General features: G+C 41.8%; 1 protein-coding gene across 2 annotated transcripts in view; it reads left to right on the forward strand.

Moving 5' to 3' along the window:
* The window catches only part of ANK2 (ankyrin 2), a gene marked incomplete at both ends in the record, with an annotated part of 208602 nt that overhangs the window by 25039 nt on the left and 165190 nt on the right, over window positions 1-18373 (forward strand). For both annotated transcript variants that reach the window (XM_084252160.1, XM_084252161.1), the window contains 2 exons: window positions 2080-2181; window positions 17460-17558. In XM_084252160.1, coding sequence (XP_084108286.1) covers window positions 2080-2181; window positions 17460-17558 — 201 coding nt within the window. The remainder of the gene's footprint in view (window positions 1-2079; window positions 2182-17459; window positions 17559-18373) is intronic.

Below are 18373 nucleotides of genomic sequence, written 5' to 3' on the forward strand. Positions count from 1 at the left end.
TGTTATCATTTGATAGTAAATCGTCTTCTTGGGAGATGATGACATCACACAGTGCACAGCACTATCTTTCACTTGGTGGTGATGCGGGAACACACCTGAAGGTGGAAAGTCGCCCTGGAATTTAGAATTTGCTGCAAACAGCAAAATACTTGCATAGAATCGGCATTTTAAAATGAGTCACCAGCCAGTCACCGCAGCACTGCAGCTATTCCGCGGGCACCGTGCCAAGGGCACAGCTTTCAGGAAGCAATGAGGGGAGGCCACGCGCTGGGCGGGCAAAGGGAGAACCACGCACAGTCAATCAATCCAGGGAGCCCCAGTCAACCCTCCCCTGTTCCTCTGTGAGCGACCCGATGTGTAAACACAGCACTCCTTTGCTATTTGGGTGAAATGTGAAGTGGTTTAGTCCCTGGTTCCAGTTCCCCTGTGTGGATGATTCTAATAGGGCGCCGCGAATAATTCCAAATCGGAGAATCCCTGAGAAAAACCTGCCCTTGCTGCATCAACATCTGCATCGTGAGCAATAGGTCTGACTGCCAAGTACGTTCTTCCAGGCAGGGAGAGAGGGAGGGAGCCCGTGTCTCCTGCGGAGAGAATCCAGGCAGGGAGCCTCACACCTGGTCTCACTTCCTCTTAGGTCCATGAGGTCCCTTTTCACTCTCAGCTTTCTTTCTAGTCAGATTTTACATCACAAGAGGGATTATAATGTTATGCAAGGGCCTCGAATCCAACACCAGTTTATCATCCTCTTGTGTTAAGATTTGAAAGTCAAGCTGTTTGAGGCAGCCAGGGGGGCAGCAGGAAACCCGGGCCACTCTCCTTAGGACTTTTCCTGGAAAAAAAATCCCCCTCATTGTCCCAGGATCAGATGTGGAAAGGGGTTGGGGGGAAGGTGAGTTGGAAAGCAGACTCCATGGAGGTGAGCCTCTTGATCAAGAGATGTTGGTCTGGTGTTATACCAGCTGCCCTCAATTGAATGTTTTCCCCAAATCCCTAGAGTCACAGAATTTTCACTGGGCACAGCCCAGACTTGCCAACTAGTGCTACCCCCTTTCCTCGAAGCCCCTCATGCATGGATTGCTGCTCTTCCTTCATAATGAGGACAGGTGACTGCCTAGTGGCCCACACTAAGCTTTGTGCCTCACCCAGCTGATAACCAAACAGTAAAAGAGGCAAAAGATTTCTTCCCATTTACTAAGTCCTTTGAGCTTGACATGAGGCTCAGTATAAAGCCATTAGCATCTGCAAGAAGATGTGGTATAAAAACACAATGGAATACTATTCAGTGGTCAAAAAGATAAACTCATGCCATTCGCAGCAACATTGATGGAGCTAGAAGGAATTATATGCTCAGAAGGAAAAAGAAAAATATCGGCTGGTTTCACTTATAGGGGGAATATAGGGGAACCAAATAAGACATGGCGGTGGGGGGGGAATAGTAACAGTACAAAACAAAACACAAAGAAAACAAACAGACAATTATAAATCAGAGACATCCTACAGGGGAGGAGGAGGGAGAGGGGTCAGAGGGAAGGAGGGAGGGAGGAGCACAGGAGACTGAGGTGATGGTGCACAGGTGCATTGGTGGAACAATTCTTTGGGGACTACACCTGAAGGGAAAAAAAAAGCAAACATTGTTTAAAAATGAGCAATGATATAAAATATGTGTGTGTGTGTGTGTATAAATAATTTTTAAAAAAATAAAGTCATTGGCCTCCAAAGCTAAAATGAATCGTGCGACAGCAGATTTGGGGCTAGTAGGGCAAAGTCATCTCCAAATGTGGCCAAAGTCTTAGACAAAATCAGTAACAATTATTTTCATTGTATCGGTTCTTTTGTACTCTTTGGTATAGCAGAGCGTATTAAAGCATGACTTTCACATCCTCAAACCACTCTCTAGAAATACTATGACATGGCTACCTTGTACGCTGAATCATTACCTTATGTTTTAAACTCAGTATTGACATTTTTTGCCAAGCAAACTTTTCTGACTTGCTGCGTAAACGTTCTTGTCTCTCTAGGTTTGATCTGTTTTTATGCCATCCATCATTCACAAAAGGTCTTTCCTTTTTCTCACAGTCTGACAGCAATGCGAGCTTCCTCCGCGCTGCCAGAGCTGGGAACCTGGACAAAGTGGTGGAGTATCTGAAGGGGGGCATCGACATCAATACCTGCAATCAGGTGAGAGCATGCGGCTGGCTCAGTGTTACCCAAGGAAGAAGCTCTCATCGTCTTTGGGGGCAGCTCCAGAGTCCAAGAATAGTTGTTCTTCTTTATTGACTATATAAAAGTGATTCAGACTTAAAGTTCATTTTTATTCCCTTACCAACGTTTGAAGTCTCAGCCATTGCCATTTGGAGTTACTGTTGTTGGCAAAGTAGATAGATTAAAAATAATAGTGTCCATGTTGTATGAAATGATCTGGAATGTTCACCAAGAATGACATGTTACTTCTCATTTACCATCAACTAGTTACCTAGACTCCGGCTTCTTTTCTTGTTTGTGATGTGCCTTTTACTCGTGGGTGACTGATTGTTGCAATGTGAGATAGATAAGTAAGAGGATAAAATCAAATTAATTTCTCCGTTTTGATTTGCTTTAAAATAAACGTTTAGAATGAGAAGAGAATGCTGGTTTAAATGTCGTGTTTGTATTATTCATCCTTCACATTCATTCTGTAAGGACTGAGACAATATTATACATTCTTTTGGATATAAGGATATGGAGATTTTTGTGCAGCTTTTGACTAAGAATTTTATCCCATGAATTAAAGTGGCTACTGGATTGTAGTATACACTGTAGTGTGCTAAATGTTAGCTTTGAGTGTGTGTGTGTGTGTGTGTGTGTGTGTGAGAGAGAGAGAGAGAGAGAGAGAGAGAGAGAGCGCTTGCCAACTAAGAACTAAATAATCATGGCATATTTTAAATTGACTGGATTATTTCCTTGTGGGATTTGAAGCTGTCTGTAGATTCCCTGTTTCTATCCTGGCATGTGTTGAGCCCAGTTATGTCCAATCTACAGTCCCCTGAATTTAGCAGATGTTTCAAATACAGCTTCGGAAAATCTGACCCTGATATTTTGTCCTGCACTTTCCTCAAATTTCCACCCGCTGATATTCTCACCCATAGGTCACTTGCACCTTCCCCTGCACCCAGAACAGACTTGTTCTTCTGTCCTATCCTCTACATCCACATTTGCATTCCCTCTTACCACTTCACGCTGGCTTACCAGGGTTGCCACAGCAACTTTCTTACACAGTTTCTGTCTCAGTCTTGTCCACTCCGCTCTCTCTCTGCATGACGCCTTGTCTTCCTAAATTAAAGTCTCATTATGGCACTCCCCCCACCAAAGACAAGAAAAGCTTCCTGTGGCTCCCAGTGCCTTCACCGGTGACTCGCTTGTATCAGAACCTCCTGGAGACTCATGCAAAGGGTGTAGAATTCCCCTGGCCCTCCTGGAAGTCACCATCCTAACTGCATGACCAGTAATACGTTGTGCTGTACTTTAGAGGAGTGCAACTCTTGGCATCAAAAAATGTTGAGAGCTGCTTGCTGTTGGGAAAGACAGTCTCCTACATGCTGAGCTTTTCTGCATATTCTTTGGGGCATGACAAGAATGCAAGACCCTGATTGCTGTGATCTTGGGGTGGTGCTATAGTGTGCTACCATGAGAGGTTAGGTGACAGCTGCCCCAGACAGGAGATAGACTTGTTTCTGTTTATGAGAGAAGCTGTGAACTCTCCAAGTCAAGGGTCAGGGTGCTTCCTTTTTTTTTTTTTTTTTTTTTTAAAGATTTATTTATTTATGCATACAAGAGCTGGGGCACAGGCCAGAGGTGCAGAAGTGTGAGAGGATCCATCAGAGCCAGAGTGGGGAACAGAACAGACAGAATGACTGAAATACACTGCTGAGGGGAGCAGTGGGCAAGACAGGAGAGGTCTGCTGTGCCATGTGGGTATCTTCCTGGCCAGCTGGGGAGGTTGCAGATTGCTTCATAGTGTGGTGCTTAACCCCTTGCGCCACCAGGGAGGCACTCAGGGTGCTTCTTTAACAAAACCCACTGCATGTACAGATGTCTACCACTGCCCTTTGCTTCACTCCTCTGGGCTTGGGAGGTGGGCATAGGAAACTGGCACACTTGATCATCACTGTTTTTGCTGTGAGTTACAAAGTCCTTTGTCTCTGACCCAGGAGACTTGTATCTTCTACCAGAATAGGTAAGCGAGAATCCCATGTATTACATAGTCCTTGACACAGGCCTATGGAGTATGGCCAAATTCCTTTATCCTAATACACAGGAGCTTTTTATTCTGCACCTGCATTCTTTATCCATCTTAGGTTCCATTATGAATCTTTTTATCTGATGTGTTTTTAGTGCTCTCTTGAACATATAATTTGGATGTAAGTGAGGAAACACTCCCAAATTTCCATATGCGTATGTGAACCTTTTCCACAATACCTGCAAGATTAAATATAATATATAATTTTAGGTTTTTTAAAGTACAAGAAATACATTTCTTTCCCAAATTTTAATATCAGTTCATTATCTTTGTAAATTTGCAATATTCTAAGAAACAAGCAAGGAAACTATTCATTCATTTAGGTAAAGTTATAATAATGTCAAGAAAGGAATTCAAGAAAAATGACATTAATTCAGTCAAACCATGACCATTTCACTTGAAAGTGTAACAAATATGTCAACTTATGAAAGATCTTAGCATGTTTGTCTTTTTAGAAGAATCTCTTACTGGCAAATACTCCATTCTTAGCAACTTTAAAGATAGCATAGCTACTTGAGAAAACTTGAGTAGCCTAATAGATTTGTTCTTGTAGTGGCCAACTACTTGTTAACACATCACTGAAAGGAAGGGCACTTATTTCTGTGAGAAGGCAACTGAATATCATGAAACCACACAGGTGGCCACCTTGGTGGCCTGGGGGTTAAAGTCTCAGAGCTATCACAGTGCTGACCTGAGTTCGATCCCTGGCCAGGAAGCTGACCCACATGGCACAGCAGACCTCTCCTGTCTTGCTTGCTGCTCCCCTCAGCAGTGTATTTTAGACAATCTGCCTGTTCTGCTCGCCACTCTGTCTCTGGGGAATCCTCTCACCCTCTGCAACTCTGTTTTACACCCCAGTTCTTTTATAAAACAATAAATTAAAAAACAAAACAAATAAGTTAAAAAAAAAAACAGAACTAGACCCCAAAAGCTCACCTTTAAGTTCTATCTCCACTGTCATCAAGTCATTTTAATTCAGAAACTCACTTTTTTCTAGTCTCTGCAACAGGATAATAACAACACATTTGAGGCTGACATCACAGGATGAAATGTAAATTAAATTATGGCATATGAAAGGACTTTCTAAGGCACGCGAGTACTACTAGCAATTACTATATATAACTCACTAAGAATCAGAACAATTAACGTGGTCTACACACAAAATAGGATATTGATTCTCCTCAATCACCTGAACTTGTTAGGTATAAAGTAAACGTTTGGTATTGGTTCTTTATTATTATAATCAGGTATGTACATTAAATAGAAATTAAGCGAACATGACTACTGTCAACTAATTAGCTTCTGTGTCTGAGGCTTCATGCCCAGGCTTTCTATGTGACATTTCTTTCATCAGCAGAGACAAAATATTCTGAGATAGGCATTTGCCTGAGTTTGCAAATGCAGAAACTGCACCCACAGTGGCAAAGTGATGTTTCTTCTGGGATCACACATATCTTTGTGTCTCCCAGATCCAAGTGTTATCTCAGGAAGTCTCCCTGAGATGCTTGACTGCCCTTTGAAGTGTATATAGTGGAATCCTTTATATGCAAGCTCAAATCTTATCTTTACTCATCCTTAGATTAGCATGAGAAAGAGTGCCACCACCAGAATTACAATGAAAACCCAAAATATAGAACAGGAAGTAATTTCTGAACACCCAGGAGAGAGAGCTGTTCAGCCCAAGTATTGCTATTTCTAAACACGTCCAAGTTCAAAGCTAATATGGCATATGACAGAGAGAAGAAAAAGTATCCTCTATTTTGCTTGTAAGCCTGAGTTTCTAAGGAGCATTATGACATGCAACACAGAAACCAGGACTGGCTGTTCCCTGTTATATTTCTCAATGAAAGGCAATCTGGCTTCTCCAGCTTTCCAAAAATACAGTGTGTGTTGGCGTGCTAAGATTCCTTAAAATGAAATTTGGACGAAAAAATTTTTCTTTGTAAAATTGGTCTCATAACCACCAAGAGAATTTTGAAACTGAATCCAAAAATATCATTTGGCTTTTAATCATTTAAAGGATATGGGGGAAAAAAATCATACATTTGGCCCATGACAATATTCTTTTTTTAAAAAAGAAACCTTTGTTTTCAGTTTTCTTTCCCGCATCGTTACAAATCTGCTAGCTTTTCTTTAAAAAATGAAACTAGTAATTTATTTATCTTATCATATTTTGTAGGTTCAGAAAACAGAATAAATATTGGCATTTGTTCCCTGTTTTTAAAACTCAAATATCCTTGTGCTCCTCTTACTTATTCATACATTATTCATAATTTAATAATGTTATAGACAAGGTTAACATCCAGGCACTAAAAGTAGACTGTATAATCTTTTCATAAAAAATTTGTAGTCAACAAAAACCTCAGAAGGTCCAGATGCTTTCACCAAACATATAATTCATTCCATTACAATGTCTTCAAAATGAAGGGTTTCACTTGCTATTTATGACCCTGAAGTTGAACATTTCATCACCTGTCCTGATTTTTGGGTTTGACCTTTTAACACTAAGGGGTAAAGGTGGGAAGTTATTAGTTAGGTCCTGTATCTTTTCTCAAAAACAGAAGGCAAGGTCAGGTTCTATTTTCAACATAATATTAACGTTCCTAAAATATCAGGATTTTAGCAACACAAAGGTACACCCAACACTGGCTGTAGCATATGCTCACATAGTTATGACTCACATCAGAAAGCCATTTTTGAAGTCACATTAAAAATGTGGGTGCTGAAATCCAAATTCTCATTGTATCCACTCGTCAACTAAGTGACCTGTGCAACCAACTTCACCAGGGTTCATTTTCCTTACTGTAAAAAGAGAGGTTACGGTGATGCTGAAGTCATAGGGTTGTTGTGATGCTTTAGGACGACGGTTAGCAGGGCAAGCACTCAATAGTTATTAGCAATAATCATCCCATTTTAATATGGTAAACTTTTGCTCTTGATTCTGGACTTAAGCTTTAACAAGCTTAAGTTCTCATGGGCCGGACAGGTCATTAAAGACACTGTTGCAACTGTGTCATCAATAGCAAAGACCCTGATTACTAGTAAAGTGGTAACAGTGACTGATTATCTGGGTTATGTTAAACTAAACTCTTTTTTTCTGGATATGAAATCTTTTTTTTTACAAATGCCATTTGGGTCCATCTGGTCTGGAACTCTCTTTCAAAATGCCAAATGCCAAACACAATTCTCTTAGCCTGGAACTTTATTAAGGCAGCAAAGAGAATAGCAAAGAATTGAATTAATGGATTTATGAAATGCACTATTTAGAGTTTTTTTAATGAGTTAAATGAGGTACAAGTCTATGTATGAATAATAGAGTTCTCTAACTATGTGTTTATGATTGACCCCCCACCCCCCATTTAGAAGCAAAAAGTGGCACATCTGTGCAGTTTCGGATTCTGGATTCTTCTCCCATTGTCTGTCTTCAGTGCATTAATATCAGTCCATGCTCCGAGTGAGCAATGCTGATTCAGATTACATTTGATCAGCATCTGCCTGTAGTTTCAGCACTTATTTTTTCAATTTCAATGTTGCTAGTTTTCCTCTGAAGTTATCCCAGTAGAGGCTTTTCATCAATAACTCGCTCATAGATCTAAAAACTCTGTCTCTGTAACCACACAAAAATATGAAGATGTTTGAAATCCAACTCTTACTTTATTTAAGAAATGCCAGGGTAGATTTATGCAAACTATTTCTGTGACTTTCTTCACCAGCCCTCTGCTCCAGTGGTTTAAGATCAGAACAAGACAATTTATATTCTGGGAATTTTCTCAAATGTTCTCTTCCGGTGACTAAAAGACGTGGATTATAATACGTGACTAACTCCGGGCAGCTCCTCAGTTCCCCCTAACTCTGAGATATTATAATCACGGCGTGCTTTCTGTCCATCTGAACTCAGACTCACCATTCACCCATCCAGCTATTCAAACTTGTGTTCAGTGTTTACAGTGTGCCAGGTGCTGTCCCAGGTGCTAGGAGGGGCAAAGACCCTGTTTTCCTGGACCTCACAGAGTCTAGCCTACAGGAGTGGGAGAAATAGTCACCAAGGAATAAAGTAAAACCTGTGGAACGAGAGATGGCACTAAATGGAAGGGAGGAGAATACAGCAGGAACTCATTCATTTCACTGCAGTATCTTCAAAGTGAACAGCTTCACCCATCATTTCTGGGACATCATCCTAGTTAGGACCCTAAAAGATAGCAGTTCTGCAGCATCCTGGTATTTGGTCTTGGCCTTTGAACACTAAGCAGTAAAGCAAAATTATTAGCCTGATCTTACATCCTTTATTAAAAACAGAAGGGGAGGTCAGAGTAGCATTTTCAAAATTACATTTCTGAAATAGTCATAGTCATGTTAACTGTCACGTTGGTTCTGACATAACTGTGTGAGCATGTGCAGCAGAGGAGGCAAGGAGGCAGCGTGCCATTTGAGGGAGGACCTGGAGGAGTTGGACCAGGAAGCCACACGCTGGCTGGGATGGATTAGAAGGGAGACCTTGTAGAAGATTTGACAAGTGAGAGAGACCCCAAGGAGGAGTGTGCCTGGCATGTTGGAAGTCAGCAAGAAAGCCATTGTGGCTGGAGGAGATTGATGGAGGAGACAAGGGGGCAGTCAGGGAAAGCAGAATGTGGCACCAGATGTGTAAGACTGACAGGCTGTTTTAAGAACTTGGGCTTTAATGCTGAGTGAGAAGTGATTAAAGAGTTTTAGCAGAAAAGTTACATCAGCAGAGGTAAACTTTGATAACGACCCTCAGCCTGAATGGGAGCAAAAGGGGTGATCACTTTTGTAATAATTTAGGTGTGACATTACTTAGGGCAACGGGCAGGAGAGACAGTGAGAAGAGGTTGGATATGGAGATATGTTGAAGATAGAGCTCATAGGTTTTGTCGATGGATTTAGTGTAGGATGAGAGCGAAAGAGAGGAGTTAGGGAGACATTTGCAGTCACTATAAGAGTGAGGAGGGTAGACTTTCCATGAATGTAGATTGTGATGAAATGGTTGGAGGGACTGATCAAGAGGCCACATCTACACGCGTCAGCTTATTTGACCTATTGAATATCCAAGATATTGCGCAGGGAGTTGAATAGATGAATCTGGGCTTCAGAGGAGAGGTGTGGCCAGAAATGTATATTTTGAGCACAGAATCTAGACTATCTAAAAACATGAAACTGAGTAAGTTCACTAAAAGAGGGAAATTTAAAAAGTGAAGAGATACAAGGAGTGAGCCTTAGGGCACTGCCCTTTTAGAGATCAGGGAAATAAGGGGAGGCAGAAAGGAGAATGGAGGAAAGAAACTGGAGAAGCCAAAGGTGGAGAACTTGGTGGAAGTCAAGAGAAAAAAAACTGATTTTCAGATGGAGGACTGATGAGTTTTGTAAAGAACCATCGATGAAAGTAGCCACGGTACTGAGCAGTAGCTTTAATGATGTGGTAACTGGTGATGTGATTGTGTTCAGAGGAACCTGGCGGGAGTTCTCTCAACTGGGGATGGGAAGACCAAAAATTATGTGAGGGACTCTTTCTAAAAAGGAAGACTGTACAGGAGGGAGCTGAAAGGGGGGAGGGATCCAGAGAGGCTTTGTTGAAGCAGGTAGTCAATAATAAAATTTTGTTTCATTGATGGAAAAGAAATCAGCAGATGCCAAAGAGAGAGAAGCGAGAGACCCAGATGCTGCCCTGGAGTAGATGAGAGCAGGGGCCTGTGCACTGCAGGGGGATCATCTGCCTGAACACAGATAGCTCAGGAGCAGGGCAGGTGCATGGACATCCATGCAGGTTTATGGATAAAGTGCCTATGCGGTGCTGGGAACTGGGTGTAGAGTGAGGTGCTCTTGTATTTGCTTCTATTTTTTTTAGTGAAATATGAGTCAAGGTCATCCACTGAGAGTTAAGAGGAGGTAATGGAAATTGAGGAGAGAGGTGTGAAATAATCATCTGGGAGAGAGGGAGCCAGCATGGCTCAGGGTGACAGAGTATCATGGCCAGACAGCTCTAGGGACCAGGGTCACGACCAGCTGGCATGTTTCTGTGTCCTGTGCTCACGTCCAGGGATGGGGACAGAGGGACAGTTTCAAGCAGAAAGGTGGTTTAGCTATGTGTGCACACAATGCTTAGAGAAAGGCAAGCAACACATACCAGGCAGTGAATTCGGTGATTATTGTGTGTGCAATTTAGGCAGGTGAGGGTGAAGTGGGCCGTGTGGAAGACGAACAGACTGGGGGGGGTCAGGGGTGAGGGATGGTTGGAGTTGGCCAACAGCCTGATGGACAGTCATCGGTGGTCAAAGGGCTGTCCCAGGGCAAGTTAGGGTTACTTAGGCATCTTCAGGGACAGCACAGGCAGGGACTTTGGGAGAGATAAAGAGGCTCCTGAGATAAGGACAGTAAATCCTAAGATGTGCTAATCAAAACATACTTCAGAGATGAGCTCAGGAAGTCCAGGAGGACTAAAGAAAGGCTATAAAACTCGAGGGAATAAGACCATGGACAGGGGAGGTAAACTCTTAAGATAAGAGCGGGGAAAATGGGCACGTCTGTCTGGAGGAGTAAAGCCACTAGGAGAAAGAGAGAATCACAAAATAGGATGATGAGGGGTTAGAATAGAGAAAAAAGGGCTTCCATACCCCCTAGACATGGGCCCCTAATGGCATTTTCTGCCACTCCCTGGCATCGCTGCCTTGGAGACTTTGCTTTTGTTCTTTTTCCTCTAAATAAACTTTGCTTTGCTTTCTTGAACAAAGTTGTTTTTCTTTGCTAACTTATTTAAAATGTCTGCGAATTCCTTTTTGTGGCTTCATAGGACAAGAACCTGTGGTGGTTCAAGGGTTAAATGAACAGCCCACACTGGCATCAGCTGGACATTGAGATCCCGGAGGAGAGCGGTGTTTTGGGAACTGAGCAAGTCCTCAGCTTCTCCATGGAACCGAGTGTGTGAAGACAGGACAGACAGATCAAGGGCAGAGAGGACGTGGGGAACCTGAAATCTGAGATTTTTTGAAAAATCCCTAATGTGTATGTCAGAAAAAATGACTATGAACTAAAAGTTAAAATCATCAAGGGATGAGGGATAGGATCTGTAGGCTCAGGCTGATGCCATTGGAGATTTATTAAAAAGGAGGAGAGATAGTAATTTGGAAAAGCAAGGAGGGCAAGAAGCTTAAGTAGAGCTGCTCTTACTCTGGTGATTGGGGTCTGGGGGTAAATATCCACCACTTGGGTATCTTTAGGGAAGCAGTATTTGGGTTTCATTTAGAACCAGGGAATATTCAGAGGCGAGAGGTAGGATGTGGCGATGTTTCTCACGAGTCCATGCACATGTTCTGGGACATAGTGAAAGGGCGTCAGTAAATGGGGGGTAATCAGAGGCATGCGTACGGGGGTGGTGTTTGAAGGGATGAGGGTTGACCTGGTGGCTGGCACAAACAGGGATAAAGAGTATGATGAGTTTAGTTCATAAGACCCAAGAAGCTAGCGGTGGTGAGGTTGCAGGTGATATTTGGAGGATGATAGGAGAGGGTCTAGCCAGCATTACAAAGAGTTCTGGGGTTCCACCTCAATTTCTGCAGCTGGAGATCAACAGAGGAAAGATCACTTCTTTTTTTTTTAATTCAGATTTTATTCATTTTTGTATAGAAGAACTGGGGTGTAGGCCAGAGGTATGGGCGGTGAGAGGATTGACCAGAGACAGTGTGGGCAGCAGAACAATTGGATTAACTGAAATGCACTGCTAAGGGGAGCAGCGGGCAAGTCAGGAGAGGTCTGCTGCGCCCTATGGGTTGCTCCTTGGCTGGGGATCGAACTCAGGCTGCCACAGTGATACTGAGACTTAACCTCCAGGCCACCAGGGAGGCCCAACAGAGGGAAGATCTTAACCTAAATGCATATGTAGAACAGCCTTTCAGGTCACTACGAGCAAACACAGATCATGTGTGAGGCATGTCTGCTGGAATCATTTCTATGCCTGGTTATTTTCTTTGTGCCATTAAAAAATCCTGCAGTCCCTTTGCCATCACTGATGTTCCCCACTCATAGTCTAATATTATTTGGTTTTGTTGATCATTTATTCTAAACAGTATGACTTCCTCGCTTTTGTAGATGTTCCCCAGTCCTTTTCCATCCTCTCTGACCTCATGAATTTCTATCTTTTTTTGGTTTGTGTGTGTGTGCGTGTTGAGGGCAGTCTGTGATCTCTAGTCTTTTCAAAATCTTAGAATCTATTTGAGATGATAATGTCTTTGCACTTAGGAATGAAGAAAATAGATGTGTAGAATTGAATTCGGGTCCAATGCTAAATAGTCACCCATTGCTGGGGCTGCCATCAAGGGCTATCTGGCTATTAATGAACTTGTGTAAAAATAACTTGAGGGCCTCCCTGGTGGTGCCAGGGGAGTGACCCACATGGCGCAGCAGACCTCTCCTGACTGGACCGCTGCTCCCCTCAGCAGTGTATTTCAGAACATCTGCCTGTTCTGCTCCCCACTCTGTCTCAGGTGAATCCTCTCACCCCAGCACCTGTCGCCTGTAGCCCACTTCTTCTTTATGCATAAATAAATAAATCTTAAAAAAAGTAACTTGAAGTGGGCAAATAGTTCTATACTTGGTTTCTATTCAGCATCTTTCCTCAGAAATGAGAGGTCTTCAGGTTAGGATGAACAAGTCCAAAATGCAGATGAACAAAAGCTTCTGAGAACACACCTTGGAGCAGGGTGAGCCCTGGCTATCCCCACCTCTCATGAATAAGGAGAAGAAAATTCCATAATTCATAACTCAAAGAGCTGCTGTATTACTACTGAAACTTTTCCCTCTCCTCACTTCAATGTCAATTTTTGCAAGGCCTCATTTGTTTGGTTAAATTAATTTTTATAAGAAATGATATGTCAATTATTTCTTTAATATTTGAATTACCAAGCATTAAAGCAAAACACTATATGAACTTCAAAGACAGATAATTATTTGAGTTACTTATTATAGTCATCATGATTTAAATGCTAAAATTAAGAATTAGCAGCAAATTACTTAAATATCTGCTAAAACTCATTAAACATTATTAGTATGTGTCAGGCTCAATTCTAAGCTTTTAATTATATTAACTCATATAAGCATGAAGTAACCATTATGAGTTATGAACTACATGGTGATTCTAGGTCAGAAACTATACTTAATTCCCACAGTTGGAAAAAATTATAGACTCTACATTAATCCTATTTCACTTTCCTTAGACCCCCCAATTTCTCATGAATTGTAGTTTGTGTTCTGTGGAATAGGAAATAAGTCAGTCTCTGAGAGGTGCTACTTAAGGAGAAAAATTATTTCCTCTAGACCGCTAGATATATAATATCCAAAATGTGTCAAAGTTAGAAAAGAATTCTGTAATGAATTCTAGAATGTTATAGAATCATACCCATGCCAGGCTTGGCTCATTTCAACTTAAAGTAAAAACAGGAAAGGTTTGAGCTTGGTTGATCCCTTAAGTGTCTTACGGTAATACAATTCTGTGGTTCTGAGATGAGATGACAGATCATAAGAGCATTATTCGAAGAGGTTTTTCAAGAAAATATCCAGAGACTAAGTATTATCTTTTATACTTTTCACTGCCTCATTTATTGTCAGTCAACTCATTTTAAAATGGGGTGTTAAACCTGGATTTTTTCCATCTAACATAGAATTTGTCAACATTGGTATGAAAGGGAAGGAGACTGTGCAGAATTAAGAGGAAGTGCCCCTAGGGGCCAAGGGTGAGACTGGGGTGGGAGGGTCTCCAAGGAGAGGAAGCAAGAAGAGAGAATAGAACCCACCTGAGTTCTGCAGCCAATTCTGGTATCTTTTCCCCCTATTCCATTGAGAGTCCAGTGAGTAGCCAGTTTTGCACAAAATATTAAATTCCGATAGAAACAATGCAGAGTTAACAAAGTAGCATATACCAGAGAATGCCTATTTCATGCAGAATCACTTATCAGTTACTCACTCACATATGAGACTTTTTTTTTAAAAAAGATTTATTTATTTATTTACACAAGCACTGGGTACAGTCAGAAGCGCGGGAGGGTGAGAGAATTCACCAGAGCCAGAGCGGGGAGCAGAGCAGGCAGAAGGACCGAAGTACACTGCTGAGGGGAGCAGCGGGCGAGACAGGAGAGGTCTGCTGAACCATGTGGGTAGCTCCCTGGCTGGCCGGGATCGAACCCGCACTGCAGAGGCTGCAGACACCTTCACAGCACTGCGCTCAACTGCCTGCACTACCAGGGGAGGCCCTCTATGAAAAATTTTATTGGTTGTCTGTACTACCTGTTTTATGTGACCCTAGTTTTATATGGCAGTAGAAGAGCTGTCAGTAGGCAGAATATGTCATTAAATTCAGCAAGAGAAATGGCGAATGGAGCTTATTGTAAAACCTGATTGCAAACAAAATGTTATAATACCGCTTTATAAAAATTTAATAGAAGTGGTAAACAAACAAGAAAACCCATCCTTTAGGCGGGATTCATGTATACATAGTTGTTTCAAAGTAGCATTAAGATCTTTTTTAACTACTTGTAGTATTTCATGTTTTAATGGCTATTGTATAGAAATGGCATTATTCCAAAAGATGTAGAATGACAGGTGATACTAGCTCAGGGACTTACAGATCAACAAGCCCAATAGGTTGCTCCAGTACAAGCTCAGTGACAATTTGTTGATTATTTCCAAAGACTGAAGTTCATATGATTTTATCAATATCTAACTTACATACATAAAGCCATTATCAAGGATGTGTCAATAGTCATCTGCTTTGGTTGGTTTCCATTCATTGTCAGTGACCGTGATATCAGCACAGATGGTGGGCCAGGCCAGGCTGGCCTCAGGGCCATGAGCATGAAGGACATGCAGATGGACATGGCCCCATAAGGGGCAGGAAGTTTCGGGGGCTCCAGACACTGTGGTGCCCACGGACCCCCAAAGCAAAAGTGATGTTGCTCAAGAAGCTCCTGTGACCTACCCCTTGTCCAACATGCAGGGGGTCCAACAAGACCACTGACACCCGGGCCCTGTGGTCAGTCCCAGTGGGCTTTATTCCTGCTGATTGGATTTACGTGGACAGTCCAGGGGCTCGAGAAACCATGTTCTTGCAGGAGACAGCTGTGTGGTCCAGAGGACCCCATGACGTGTCAGGCCTTCATCCCCCTTGGGCTACAGAGTCATTCTGCTCCTTCTTCTTCAGCAGATGGTCCCTGCCCTATGGCCCTGAAGCCCCTCTGCCTGGGCTGTCTGGCCCCCCTGGTTGCCACTTACTGCTCAGGAAGTGCCTTGTTAAACTTGATCAAGGCTCAGAAGTGTGTCACTAATATGTGGACTATAGAGAAACCAAACTATGGGTGAGATCAAGACAAGCTGAAAAACTGACTCTTGAAAGCTGAGTGTGGAACTGCAGCCCAGGGGGTGGGTGGTGGGTGGGGTGGAGGAGTAGGGCAAAGAGGGAAGGAAGCACAGTGAACTGTGGTGGTGGAATGTGGATGACTCAGTGGTGGGTGGGGGGTCCTAATGGTGCCACAATTAAAAAAATAGATTTATAAAACAATTAATATTTAAGTAAAACAAACAACTGCATAGCCAGTGGGCTAAGAACAAAGAGGAAGCACAATGGTGGTGGGGTGTGGGTAACTCAGTGGTGGGTGCACTAAGGTGGTGATACCTGATGGGGGTGTCAGGATATTACATCAATTAAAGATAAAACAAATTAATAATAAAATGATAGTACAATCAAATCTCTACACTGCTTTCCTTCCTTTTCCATCTGAATTAGTTTCTGTTTGTGATGTAGATTATGTCTATTCAAATTAATTACTTCCTGTTTCCAAGGAGACCAGACTTTGAGTAAATGGATCAGAAAGCAACTTTACAAAATAATGTTTTCCTTGGTTTGGGAAAAGCAGTGCAAGTTTGTCTTTGTTGAATCGTTTGTGTACAGTTAACAAAGTTAACACCATTTCTATACTGGTAAAACCCAGAGATCTGAAACTCAAGTTTTTATTATATTGTTGATTCATTTGTGAGAAACCAGGAACCATGTTTTGCAGAGAAAAAAAAAAATATTACTTTATTTTTGAGTGAAATATGAAAACCCCAATGCTTTCATAACAAAGGCATTAAGTATAGTACAATAACCACAAACAGGACATTTGCTATGTAACAGTCGATTTTTTATATGTTGGTAAGATCTGCTCTCAAAGTTCATGTCACCATACTATATTTAGATACCATGTTTTGCAAAATTTTAAATGAATGTCTTCCGTGCTATGCTGGGTGATTTTTTTTTTAGGGATTTGGATATGAAGACCAGAAATTATAGTACTATCAGACATTATAAGATGGATTTTAACTTTTTGAAAAAACCCTCAAGACAAAGTAGGGTCATCTTGTAAAAAAATATCTTTTCAGTATAGTGTTATTGCAGTGATTTTATGAAATTATACTATGGCTTTTTAATCACTTGTTATGAAAAGGGTATTCCTTCTCCATTTGTTAAAAAGTAAGACAATTTCTTTAACAATCTCTGTGTTCCAGAAACTGGACATTTATTTATTTCTGGCTGGCATCAAAAATGGCACATAGGGCTTCCCCTGGTGGTGCAGGCTGTTGAGTGCTGCGCTGTGAAACTGTCTGCAGCCTCTGCAGCGCAGGTTTGATCCTGGCCAGCTGGTGAGAATCCCACATGGCATGGCAGACCTCTCCTGTCTCTCCCTCTGCTTCCCTCAGCAGTGTATTTCATCAGTCTGCCTGTTCTGTTCCCTGCTCTGTCTCTGGTGAATCCTCTTGCCCTCCCGCATATCTGGTCTGTACCCTGGTTCTTGTATAAGTAAATGATTAAATCTTTAAAAAAAAATAGCACATAGTTGCTCTTTACTTTCCTCATTAGAGAAGTTCTTAGATATTTGTTAGTGGGGAAAAAAAAAAACAAAAAACAAAAAACCTGTTGAAAAAGGTCCCAAATCCAGATTTCTAATAAATATTTACCTTTTTTGTCTCTGATTCACAACTGTTGAAAATGGTCTTTCTGACTGTATAAGCTTTGAGTTAATGCAAAAATACATCAGTGAGAGGTGAAGCCACTCTGTTCTGCGGGCTGATTTAGCACATGACATCTACAGTTTTGCTTTCCTCATTATTCCACCTCTTAAACCTTCTTTGTTTCTCCTCGCAGAATGGACTCAACGCTCTCCACCTGGCAGCCAAGGAGGGCCACGTGGGGCTGGTGCAGGAGCTGCTGGGAAGAGGGTCCGCAGTGGATTCCGCTACGAAGGTAAAGTCCATGCTGGTAAAACTTATTTTCCTTAAAAAGAACAAATGATTGAAAACTTCCTTTCCTTGGTTATACATATCAGAGGTTTGCTGCAACACCAGGTTTGTTACTGCAGAACTGAAATTGAAATGCTTTCATTAAAGTTTGTAGTGTTTGATTTGTTTCATTTAAAGAACTATCTGATATGGGACTGAAGAAATCTATAAACCCAGTTTCTAATAATTTATCTTTATTCCTTTGATTCACATAGAAACCAATTAACATTTTCTTGTACACAATAGCACCTTTAAAAAAAAAGGTTTAGGGACTCCTTTGGTGGCGCAGCAGTTGAGCACTGGGCTGTGAAGCTACCTGCAGCCTCTGCAGAGGCAATTCAATCCCTGGCCGCCAGCGAGGGTCCTGCATGGCGTGCAGACCAGTCCTGCCGCCCGCTGCTTCCCTCAGCAGTGTGTTTCGTCAGTCTGCCTGTTTTGTTCCCCGCTCTGGCTCTGGTGAATTCTCTCACCCTCAGGTGCTTCTGACTGTACCCAGTGCTTGTACAAACAAACAAACAAACAAACAAACAAACAAATAAATAAATAAAGCTTTAAAAAAATAAAATAAAAAAAGGCTTCCTCTTAAAAATAAATGGATGTGGTAAACTCAGTGGAAATGGAGTAATTTTCCTCCTTTAATTAAACTTATGTCTTTTAATTATTTAACTTGGCATGCGAATATACAGAGTCCTTTATAGTCTAATGCCATAGGCATTTTGGGTCAGGGATTGAATTGTTAGTGTAAAATTTGATCTTGTCACTCTAGTGTGTATGTGTAAA

This window comes from Talpa europaea, assembly GCF_964194135.1.
Source record: "Talpa europaea genome assembly, chromosome: 13".
Classification (NCBI taxonomy): Eukaryota; Metazoa; Chordata; class Mammalia; order Eulipotyphla; family Talpidae; genus Talpa; species Talpa europaea.